Raw genomic sequence first — 12,440 nt, forward strand, 5'->3', positions numbered from 1 at the left:
TTTAATAAGAAGGTGCCCCCTCTGTGGCTATACAATCCTCCACTCTTCTGGGAAGGATTTCCACAAGATTTTGGAGGGTGTCTGTGGGAATTTGTGCTGATTAGTGAGGTCAGGTACTGATATTGGACAAGAAGACATATCCCATAACTGGAGTTCCAGTCCATCACAAAGGTGATCAGTAGGGATGAGGTCGGGGCTCTGTGCAGGACACTCGAGTTCCTCCACCAAGCTGGTCACACCGTGTCTGTATGGAGCTGGCTTTGTACACGGGGGACAGTCATGGGGGGAACAGAAAAGGGTCTTCACCAAACTGTGACCACAAATTTGGAAGAGCATGGAGGGCATGTATTTTTGGCCATTTAATGTATAAGCAAGTCAAAAAATAGGATTTCGACACACGGAGTACACTTGGAGTATCATTAAAATTCTTATTTATATGCAATTTAAACAAACATGGCTGGAAGTCATTTAGTTATGGGGACCCCCCAACATCTGTGCTGTTATACAGGACACAAAGGACAGGCTGTACGTACTGGGATTGTCCTCGTCCACTTCTTCATCTTCCGACTCAAACTCGTCCCCATCCTCGTCGTCGTCACCTTCGCTCTCCATCTCCTCGTCCTCCTCCTCTATCCATTTCCCCGGCAGCAATACGGCGGCTTCGTACGATTTACACAGAGGCCCCACTATGTGCGTGATGAAAGATTCCTGCAGCTTGGCCAGCTGGGGAGATGAGCGGTCCATGAAGGGGCTGATGGGCAGACCCAGGCTTGACTCTTCGTCACCCTGGAGGAAATAATAAACAAAATCATATTAAAATTATTTTCTATTTATAAGTATCCCCGCTATACATCTGAGTATCCCCGCTATACATCTGAGTATCCCCGCTATACATATGAGTATCCCCGCTATACATATGAGTATCCCCGCTATACATCTGAGTATCCCCGCTATACATCTGAGTATCCCCGCTATACATCTGAGTATCCCCGCTATACATCTGAGTATCCCCGCTATACATCTGAGTATCCCCGCTATACATCTGAGTATCCCCGCTATACATCCGAGTATCCCCGCTCTACATCTGAGTATCCCCGCTATACATCTGAGTATCCCCGCTATACATCTGAGTATCCCCGCTATACATCTGAGTATCCCCGCTATACATCTGAGTATCCCCGCTATACATCTGAGTATCCCCGCTATACATCTGAGTATCCCCGCTATACATCTGAGTATCCCCGCTATACATCTGAGTATCCCCGCTATACATCTGAGTATCCCCGCTATACATCTGAGTATCCCCGCTATACATCTGAGTATCCCCGCTATACATCTGAGTATCCCCGCTATACATCTGAGTATCCCCGCTATACATCTGAGTATCCCCGCTATACATCTGAGTATCCCCGCTATACATCTGAGTATCCCCGCTATACATCTGAGTATCCCCGCTATACATCTGAGTATCCCCGCTATACATCTGAGTATCCCCGCTATACATCTGAGTATCCCCGCTATACATCTGAGTATCCCCGCTATACATCTGAGTATCCCCGCTATACATCTGAGTATCCCCGCTATACATCTGAGTATCCCCGCTATACATCTGAGTATCCCCGCTATACATCTGAGTATCCCCGCTATACATCTGAGTATCCCCGCTATACATCTGAGTATCCCCGCTATACATCTGAGTATCCCCGCTATACATCTGAGTATCCCCGCTATACATCTGAGTATCCCCGCTATACATCTGAGTATCCCCGCTATACATCTGAGTATCCCCGCTATACATCTGAGTATCCCCGCTATACATCTGAGTATCCCCGCTATACATCTGAGTATCCCCGCTATACATCTGAGTATCCCCGCTATACATCTGAGTATCCCCGCTATACATCTGAGTATCCCCGCTATACATCTGAGTATCCCCGCTATACATCTGAGTATCCCCGCTATACATCTGAGTATCCCCGCTATACATCTGAGTATCCCCGCTATACATCTGAGTATCCCCGCTATACATCTGAGTATCCCCGCTATACATCTGAGTATCCCCGCTATACATCTGAGTATCCCCGCTATACATCTGAGTATCCCCGCTATACATCTGAGTATCCCCGCTATACATCTGAGTATCCCCGCTATACATCTGAGTATCCCCGCTATACATCTGAGTATCCCCGCTATACATCTGAGTATCCCCGCTATACATCTGAGTATCCCCGCTATACATCTGAGTATCCCCGCTATACATCTGAGTATCCCCGCTATACATCTGAGTATCCCCGCTATACATCTGAGTATCCCCGCTATACATCTGAGTATCCCCGCTATACATCTGAGTATCCCCGCTATACATCTGAGTATCCCCGCTATACATCTGAGTATCCCCGCTATACATCTGAGTATCCCCGCTATACATCTGAGTATCCCCGCTATACATCTGAGTATCCCCGCTATACATCTGAGTATCCCCGCTATACATCTGAGTATCCCCGCTATACATCTGAGTATCCCCGCTATACATCTGAGTATCCCCGCTATACATCTGAGTATCCCCGCTATACATCTGAGTATCCCCGCTATACATCTGAGTATCCCCGCTATACATCTGAGTATCCCCGCTATACATCTGAGTATCCCCGCTATACATCTGAGTATCCCCGCTATACATCTGAGTATCCCCGCTATACATCTGAGTATCCCCGCTATACATCTGAGTATCCCCGCTATACATCTGAGTATCCCCGCTATACATCTGAGTATCCCCGCTATACATCTGAGTATCCCCGCTATACATCTGAGTATCCCCGCTATACATCTGAGTATCCCCGCTATACATCTGAGTATCCCCGCTATACATCTGAGTATCCCCGCTATACATCTGAGTATCCCCGCTATACATCTGAGTATCCCCGCTATACATCTGAGTATCCCCGCTATACATCTGAGTATCCCCGCTATACATCTGAGTATCCCCGCTATACATCTGAGTATCCCCGCTATACATCTGAGTATCCCCGCTATACATCTGAGTATCCCCGCTATACATCTGAGTATCCCCGCTATACATCTGAGTATCCCCGCTATACATCTGAGTATCCCCGCTATACATCTGAGTATCCCCGCTATACATCTGAGTATCCCCGCTATACATCTGAGTATCCCCGCTATACATCTGAGTATCCCCGCTATACATCTGAGTATCCCCGCTATACATCTGAGTATCCCCGCTATACATCTGAGTATCCCCGCTATACATCTGAGTATCCCCGCTATACATCTGAGTATCCCCGCTATACATCTGAGTATCCCCGCTATACATCTGAGTATCCCCGCTATACATCTGAGTATCCCCGCTATACATCTGAGTATCCCCGCTATACATCTGAGTATCCCCGCTATACATCTGAGTATCCCCGCTATACATCTGAGTATCCCCGCTATACATCTGAGTATCCCCGCTATACATCTGAGTATCCCCGCTATACATCTGAGTATCCCCGCTATACATCTGAGTATCCCCGCTATACATCTGAGTATCCCCGCTATACATCTGAGTATCCCCGCTATACATCTGAGTATCCCCGCTATGCATCTGGGTATCCCCGCTATGCAACTGAGTATCCCCGCTATGCATCTGGGTATCCCCGCTATGCATCTGAGTATCCCCGCTATACATCTGAGTATCCCCGCTATGCATCTGAGTATCCCCGCTATGCATCTGGGTATCCCCGCTATACAACTGAGTATCCCCGCTATACATCTGAGTATCCCCGCTATACATCTGAGTATCCCCGTTATACATCTGAGTATCCCCGCTATACATCTGAGTATCCCCGCTATACATCCGAGTATCCCCGCTATACATCCGAGTATCCCCGCTATACATCTGAGTATCCCCGCTATACATCCGAGTATCCCCGCTATACATCTGAGTATCCCCGCTATACATCAGGGAGTTCCCTGCTCTATGCAAAATAAAGTTTTGGTTTACATATCGTTAGCTTTTCCCACCGACTTCAAAATAAAGAATTTTGACAAAATGTTGGCCAAGTGGAAAATCTAAATTTTTATTTTGTTTACACCATTTATTTATTTTTTAGGGATTTTGTCATTCACAGAGTAAAAAGGGAATACAAAACAATAACAAGCAGTTATGTCTACAAACATTAACAACATTGGTGAGGTTATGTAAGGTTTAGCCCTCGTTCACACCTGAACGTTTTGTAGCGCGTTCTACGCTCGGCGAACGCTCTACAAAACGCTCAAAAATATAAATCCCGTTGTATTCAATGATCTCGTTCCCACCTTGGCGTATTTCCGCCCGTCCCTAACGCGCTACAAAACGGCCCGCGCCTGAAAAGGTACAGGTACTACTTTGGGCCGTTTTTGTTGCGCGTTTCCGTTGGGATACAGCCAAGTAGCCTTCAGAAACGCGCGTTTGTCCCGCGACTTTTTTACCGCAAATCGCGGTAAAAAAACGTGCGACAGGCGCGCATATGCAATACGCCTAGGTGTGAACCAGGCCTTAGAGTTACAGCACACTGTATGCCTCTAAAGAAAGATTTTCGGTGGGGTGGGATATAGAAGAGATCGGTATATCATCGATACATACAGTAGGTAGGGATGGAGTTGTCCCGTAAGAAATTCAATTTCGGAATCTAACTTTTTTTTGCCAAAGTGGCTGAAATATTCCAGAGCACCAAAATATATGCTCAACTGTCCCTGTAGAAGGCCAACCCAAAAAACGTATTTGAGGCCTTGGGGAAAAATGGAGCCTTTGAGGGGCTGCGAGAGAGCGGGTGCATTGGTGAATGTTGGTAAACATAATTTCCTACTGTTTAAAATTTTGCCCGTTCCTACCAATGAGAGTCCTTCATCTGCCCTGTGCATGTTTTGGGGCCACTTTCTATGATTTCAGAAGAGCCTGGGCCCCTGTTATAAGCTGCCGAAACAGACCGTTGGAACATTTGCTTTATATGTTTGTAGCACAGAAACTCATAAAATGTTCACGTTTTGCCTGTTTTATATTGTTGTGTTGGTGTGAATCCATTATCTCAGTCATTTCCTCTACCTGTTCATAGAACTCATTGACGATTCCTTCTGTCCACTTCAAGTGCAGCTCCCGCATCTTCGCCGGCCCGTTAATATCGGCCAGCTTGATACACACTTGGCACACCAGAAGGCGGTCATTCTCGTTAGTCCAGTCAATGCCGTTACTACTGACATCATTCACCTGTGGAGAAAGGGAGGGGAAATAAAAGCAGCATATACCTCAATTTGCTCCTCTGAAACATTTGTGGGACTAAGGTTTGTGAACACGAATGTTGGTGTCGTAAGAAAGCAAAACGCACCTATGAAAAAACATTTCATCCATGTTTTTGGTCACACTTACACTACATGGCCAAATGTTTGTGCTCAGTAGGGTTGAGGTCAGGGCTCTGTACAGGGCACTCGAGTTCCTCCACCAAGCTGGTCACACCATGTCTTTATGGAGCTGGCTTTGTATACAGGCGACAGTCATGGAGGGACAGAAAAGAGTCTTCACCAAACTCTGACCACAAGGCTGGAAGAGCCCAATTGTCTACAATGTCTTTGTATGATGGAGGATGACCAGAACCTTCACTGGAAACACTTGAACCCAGACATTTTTGCTGTCTATACCCCACTGGGTAGATTTCCCTCCACTTTCTGTCCTGGACATACAACAGGACGTGGGAGGAAATTCCCTTCGTCACCAGAACATGTGCCGCCATTGTCCAATTTTAAAATGTTTGACTTTCCATGAATTTTTGCCCTGGAGACCATGATTATCAGGAGGGTGAATCAACCCAGCGGGGACACAGACAAGAATAAAATCTGTCGGGGGGTTCTAATCCTACCCCACCCCATCCAAAACGAAGAAAACAGTTGTGGCTTTAGATCCAGTAAATGACCATATTAGGCCGATGGAGCCCCCAATACTCTCCAATTAGCTCCGTCTGAGGTTTGTATTTTTACTGTTTAATTTACAAAGTGGCTGTTCCTTAAGTGCTCTGCAAGAATGATTTAATCTAATGTCTGATTGAGGTTAGGAATATGTGACACGCACCTTTGCATTGAATTCAGCCAGGAAATCGAAGTGCTTCTTGAGGTCGGTGGCAAGGATGGCTTCGATGACGAGAAAGCGGAATCTCTTGAACTGCACGTGGTCCAGGTACGTCAGGAAGTTGAAGTCTGGCTGGGACAGGAAGAGGCTCCAGGCAGAGGCCGCGTGGTGATTCTCCAGGACCGACCGGTCATTATACAGAACAGCCTGAAGCAAAAATTAACAGGGAGAGTGGCTGTGAGACTCGCAGGACACCATCGCCCAGAAGAATGCACCGGAATTCAGGTATTAGCTGAAAATGAAAATTAGTTTGTGACTTTTATGATGGAGAAGACCTAACGGGCCACCTCAAAACGGGTTGTATTTTGTGATAAAATGGCATTATTGTGGGCTAAGGATCCAAGGTTTCTTTCCCTTGATTTTTTATTGAAAAGAGTCGTCCATTCCCTCCTCCGGCCAGAAAGACCTGTTGCCCTTCATGGCTAAAATAAGATAAATCATAAAGCTAAAGTTGAATCATTCAACGTTAAACCAATTTAGAAGCCTTAATGTCTATGCTGAAAAATGTCTCGGGCCTCCCTCGTGGCCATGTCAAATCGATCTTCATAATGGGATTAAAACGGCACTCAGCTGATCCACCATAATCAGGTTATCCTTGAGGGTGAATCCGTGTTCTGCGGCTTCTAATCAAGCGGAGAAGATGAGTGCCGGACGTGCGTCTATCTCCGCGCTCTGCCTTTCAACACAAGCCCTGCCTTCTCCAGCCGATTACAGAGATTCCAGCAAACAGCCCTCGTTTCTCAACCAAAACAGGACAGGAAAGGCGACTGGCGCTGTACGTCCAATTCAATCACCGCTGATTTGCGCAGACGACAAAGAAAAGCTCCTTACATTTCTCGTAAGTCGACAAAATGAGCCCAACCGCATAATCAGCTTTCTGAAATGAATGGGGCCATAAACAGATGTTACGCCAAATTCTATTTCCTCTTATGTTTCTGCAGGGGTATCAAAGATCTCCAGCAAGACCAGTCTTAGATCTACCAAGTAACCTAGAGGCATCAAGGTCCAGTCAGTTGAGTATCCGTCAAGCATCAATATCAGGACATAAAACCTTGGTCTAAAACCAGACATGGGACTGAGGAGGAGCAAATATCACTCAATCAGACTCAAGATAGGAAACGATCCTTCAAGATGGGAACCGAGAAGGCAGAGGATGGGAACCGAGAAGGCAGAGGATGGGAACCGAGAAGGCAGAGGATGGGAACCGAGAAGGCAGAGGATGGGAACCGAGAAGGCAGAGGATGGGAACCGAGAAGGCAGAGGATGGGAACCGAGAAGGCAGAGGATGGGAACCGAGAAGGCAGAGGATGGGAACCGAGAAGGCAGAGGATGGGAACCGAGATGGCAGAGGATGGGAACCGAGAAGGCAGAGGATGGGAACCGAGATGGCAGAGGATGGGAACCGAGAAGGCAGAGGATGGGAACCGAGAAGGCAGAGGATGGGAACCGAGATGGCAGAGGATGGGAACCGAGATGGCAGAGGATGGGAACCGAGATGGCAGAGGATGGGAACCGAGATGGCAGAGGATGGGAACCGAGATGGCAGAGGATGGGAACCGAGAAGGCAGAGGATGAGAACCGAGATGGCAGAGGATGAGAACCGAGATGGCAGAGGATGGGAACCGAGATGGCAGAGGATGGGAACCGAGAAGGCAGAGGATGGGAACCGAGAAGGCAGAGGATGGGAACCGAGAAGGCAGAGGATGGGAACCGAGATGGCAGAGGATGGGAACCGAGATGGCAGAGGATGGGAACCGAGATGGCAGAGGATGGGAACCGAGATGGCAGAGGAAGGGAACCGAAATGGCAGAGGATGGGAAACAGGAAGGCAGAGGATGGGAAACAGGAAAGCAGAGGATTGGAACTGGGATGGCAGAAGATCAGAACCGGGACAGCAGAGGATGAGAACTGGGAAGGCAGTGGATCAGAACCAGCAGGGCAGAAGATTAGAACCAGTACAGCAAAGGGTCAGAACTGTGACAGCAAAGGGTCAGAACTGTGACAGCAAAGGGTCAGAACTGTGACAGCAAAGGGTCAGAACTGTGACAGCAAAGGGTCAGAACTGTGACAGCAAAGGGTCAGAACTGTGACAGCAAAGGGTCAGAACTGTGACAGCAAAGGGTCAGAACTGTGACAGCAAAGGGTCAGAACTGTGACAGCAAAGGGTCAGAACTGTGACAGCAAAGGGTCAGAACTGTGACAGCAAAGGGTCAGAACTGTGACAGCAAAGGGTCAGAACTGTGACAGCAAAGGGTCAGAACTGTGACAGCAAAGGGTCAGAACTGTGACAGCAAAGGGTCAGAACTGTGACAGCAAAGGGTCAGAACTGTGACAGCAAAGGGTCAGAACTGTGACAGCAAAGGGTCAGAACTGTGACAGCAAAGGGTCAGAACTGTGACAGCAAAGGGTCAGAACTGTGACAGCAAAGGGTCAGAACTGTGACAGCAAAGGGTCAGAACTGTGACAGCAAAGGGTCAGAACTGTGACAGCAAAGGGTCAGAACTGTGACAGCAAAGGGTCAGAACTGTGACAGCAAAGGGTCAGAACTGTGACAGCAAAGGGTCAGAACTGTGACAGCAAAGGGTCAGAACTGTGACAGCAAAGGGTCAGAACTGTGACAGCAAAGGGTCAGAACTGTGACAGCAAAGGGTCAGAACTGTGACAGCAAAGGGTCAGAACTGTGACAGCAAAGGGTCAGAACTGTGACAGCAAAGGGTCAGAACTGTGACAGCAAAGGGTCAGAACTGTGACAGCAAAGGGTCAGAACTGTGACAGCAAAGGGTCAGAACTGTGACAGCAAAGGGTCAGAACTGTGACAGCAAAGGGTCAGAACTGTGACAGCAAAGGGTCAGAACTGTGACAGCAAAGGGTCAGAACTGTGACAGCAAAGGGTCAGAACTGTGACAGCAAAGGGTCAGAACTGTGACAGCAAAGGGTCAGAACTGTGACAGCAAAGGGTCAGAACTGTGACAGCAAAGGGTCAGAACTGTGACAGCAAAGGGTCAGAACTGTGACAGCAAAGGGTCAGAACTGTGACAGCAAAGGGTCAGAACTGTGACAGCAAAGGGTCAGAACTGTGACAGCAAAGGGTCAGAACTGTGACAGCAAAGGGTCAGAACTGTGACAGCAAAGGGTCAGAACTGTGACAGCAAAGGGTCAGAACTGTGACAGCAAAGGGTCAGAACTGTGACAGCAAAGGGTCAGAACTGTGACAGCAAAGGGTCAGAACTGTGACAGCAAAGGGTCAGAACTGTGACAGCAAAGGGTCAGAACTGTGACAGCAAAGGGTCAGAACTGTGACAGCAAAGGGTCAGAACTGTGACAGCAAAGGGTCAGAACTGTGACAGCAAAGGGTCAGAACTGTGACAGCAAAGGGTCAGAACTGTGACAGCAAAGGGTCAGAACTGTGACAGCAAAGGGTCAGAACTGTGACAGCAAAGGGTCAGAACTGTGACAGCAAAGGGTCAGAACTGTGACAGCAAAGGGTCAGAACTGTGACAGCAAAGGGTCAGAACTGTGACAGCAAAGGGTCAGAACTGTGACAGCAAAGGGTCAGAACTGTGACAGCAAAGGGTCAGAACTGTGACAGCAAAGGGTCAGAACTGTGACAGCAAAGGGTCAGAACTGTGACAGCAAAGGGTCAGAACTGTGACAGCAAAGGGTCAGAACTGTGACAGCAAAGGGTCAGAACTGTGACAGCAAAGGGTCAGAACTGTGACAGCAAAGGGTCAGAACTGTGACAGCAAAGGGTCAGAACTGTGACAGCAAAGGGTCAGAACTGTGACAGCAAAGGGTCAGAACTGTGACAGCAAAGGGTCAGAACTGTGACAGCAAAGGGTCAGAACTGTGACAGCAAAGGGTCAGAACTGTGACAGCAAAGGGTCAGAACTGTGACAGCAAAGGGTCAGAACTGTGACAGCAGAGGATCAGAACTGTGACAGCAAAGGGTCAGAACTGTGACAGCAGAGGGTCAGAACTGTGACAGCAGAGGGTCAGAACTGTGACAGCAGAGGATCAGAACTGTGACAGCAGAGGGTCAGAACTGTGACAGCAGAGGATCAGAACAGGGAGGGCAGAGGATCAGAACCAGCAGTGCAGAAGATTAGAACCAGGACAGCAGAGGATCAGAACCAGGACCGCAAAGGGTCAGACCTGGGACAAGACAGGATGACCTTGAATCATGTCAGATCAGAGGTCTTTCGAGAGGTTGGTCACAACAGGATCCTTGAGAAATGATAGGATGGGTGAGGAAGAAGATCAGAAACTAGACTGAAGGGATCTGGGAACAGTATCAAAGCAGGAGTGGCAATTTCCATGATTAAGGACAGAACAATATCTTCCACGATCAGGACAAGAAATTATCTTCCGAGTATTAAAGTCAGGAGAGGATTTTTGAGGTGATTTCAAGAGGATTCACAGACGATCCTGCCATGAGCACGTCCTCCAGGATCCGGGTGGGGACAGGAGAAAATGTAAAACAAACTGTACTCACCTGCGGAGCATTTGTGGCCACAAGAAAGGCGTTGGTGCGACCCGGGTGATCATAATCGTGCATAGCTGCCGCCACATAGAGCGCCATGAGTTCCAGGGCGGGGATGTTAGCTGCCAGGCAGCCATAGCTGTCGTCGGTGCCAGGGCAGCTCTTTGAGGTCAAATAGACAGAAGCGGGGCCCACATTGTCTGCATCTAGAGGGAAGAAAACACCAACAATGAGAGAATGCCTAACAAAGACGGACAATGCCTAGACTGCAGAGATATAGGAATCTTAAAGACACGGTGTGACCAGTGTGGTGGGAGGAACTCGAGTCTACTGCACAGAGCCCCGACCTCAACCCCACTGAACACCCTTGGGATGAATTGGAATGCCATTTGAGAGAATGGTGTTTTCGGGTTTTTCTGCCCATCATGGAGGCCGGCAAGTGAGGTCTTCTTATCCATCGTCAGTACCTGACCTCACAAATGGGCACAAACTTCCACAGACCCAATCCAAATTCTTGCAGAAAGTCTTCTCAGAAGATTGGAGGACGTTATAGCGGCAAAAGAGGGGCAACTCCATATATTAATGTCCCTGGTTTTGGAATGGGATGCCCAATAAGCTCACAGGCATGATGATCAGGTCAGTGTACTTATTCATACAAAGCAGGAGTAGATATTTACATTATAAAATGAAAAAATACCGTCACACACGGCTGTCCTGGAGCTCTCCTCTCTGATGCCGTCCATGGAGCCACCTCGTCGCACGGACCTCCAGTCAGAAGTTCCCTCACCTCACTCCGACCCCACTGGCCATGCCGCGCTGTGCCGCTGCCTACTGGGAAATGTAGTTTTCTGCCCGGCGGAAGCACTCTAAGCAAAAGCCGAGGCAGGCAGGCGGGCGGGCGGGAGCTGCGGCGGTCAGTCCGAGGCCTTGTATGGATGAAATGTCTTGCGGCCCTTGACATGTTTTATACATGCAGACTCCAGGAGACCAGCTGCTCATATAACTGAACGTCACTCTCGGACCCCCCTGGCTGGCTGCTTGGATGCGGCAATACATGTGCGCTCCCTAACACCGAACTAGGTCTTACTTTCGGGGCAGGTCTATTACAGAAATCTCTGAAGATAGTCCTAGGTCTTACTTTCGGGGAAGCACGGTGTATACCGTGTTTCCCCGTAAATGAGACACTGTCTTATATATTTTTTTGCCCCCAAATAACACGCCGGGTCTTATTTTCAGGGGATGCCTTATTTTTTTTTCATGTGCAACAAAATGTACAGCAATCCAAAGTTATCCGGTATCACTCCGGTGTCACAGTAACCGGCGCTATAGAGGAAGTATCGGCTAATGCGGCTCTGCTCCCTCCGCCGACGCAGCCTTGCTTTCTACAGCGCCGGCCTCCTTTGCCATCAGGGGCAGCGGTACCAGCGGTGCAGCAGTGGGGACATCAGACAGTGGACAGCATGGTAAAGTACGGTACCATTTACCGGTACACAATACGGTACCATTACATTAAGCAGTGCCTTCAGGGGGACAGCAGTGGGTGAAGTTTGGTACTGGAGTGCTACCGGTCACTGCGCTGTCTGGAGGGAGTCCCCTGTCATCCCCTTAATACAGTATGTCCCTGCAGGCCGATACCATCTCTCCTGCTCTTCCCCCTCACATGCTACCACCAGACTAGGTCTTATTTTCGGGGAAACAGGGCGTATATATATTAAACAGACATTAGCTCCCCTTTAATATAAGCGGCATCACTGGCTTTGGGGATAATTGTGACGACATTTGCTGTTTAGTGGCCAGATAAAA

General features: G+C 48.5%; 1 protein-coding gene across 1 annotated transcript in view; it reads right to left on the reverse strand.

Annotated features, from left to right (window-relative positions):
* Window positions 1–12,440, reverse strand: part of LOC108802410 (cGMP-inhibited 3',5'-cyclic phosphodiesterase B-like) — a gene marked incomplete at its 5' end in the record, with an annotated part of 16,901 nt that overhangs the window by 585 nt on the left and 3,876 nt on the right. The window contains 4 exons of the mRNA XM_018574266.1: window positions 534–786; window positions 5,084–5,245; window positions 6,101–6,304; window positions 10,650–10,843. Of these exons, the coding sequence (XP_018429768.1) occupies window positions 534–786; window positions 5,084–5,245; window positions 6,101–6,304; window positions 10,650–10,843 (813 nt within the window). The remainder of the gene's footprint in view (window positions 1–533; window positions 787–5,083; window positions 5,246–6,100; window positions 6,305–10,649; window positions 10,844–12,440) is intronic.

Source organism: Nanorana parkeri, unplaced genomic scaffold, assembly GCF_000935625.1.
Source record: "Nanorana parkeri isolate BGI_ZX_2015 unplaced genomic scaffold, ASM93562v1 scaffold2846, whole genome shotgun sequence".
NCBI lineage: Eukaryota > Metazoa > Chordata > Amphibia > Anura > Dicroglossidae > Nanorana > Nanorana parkeri.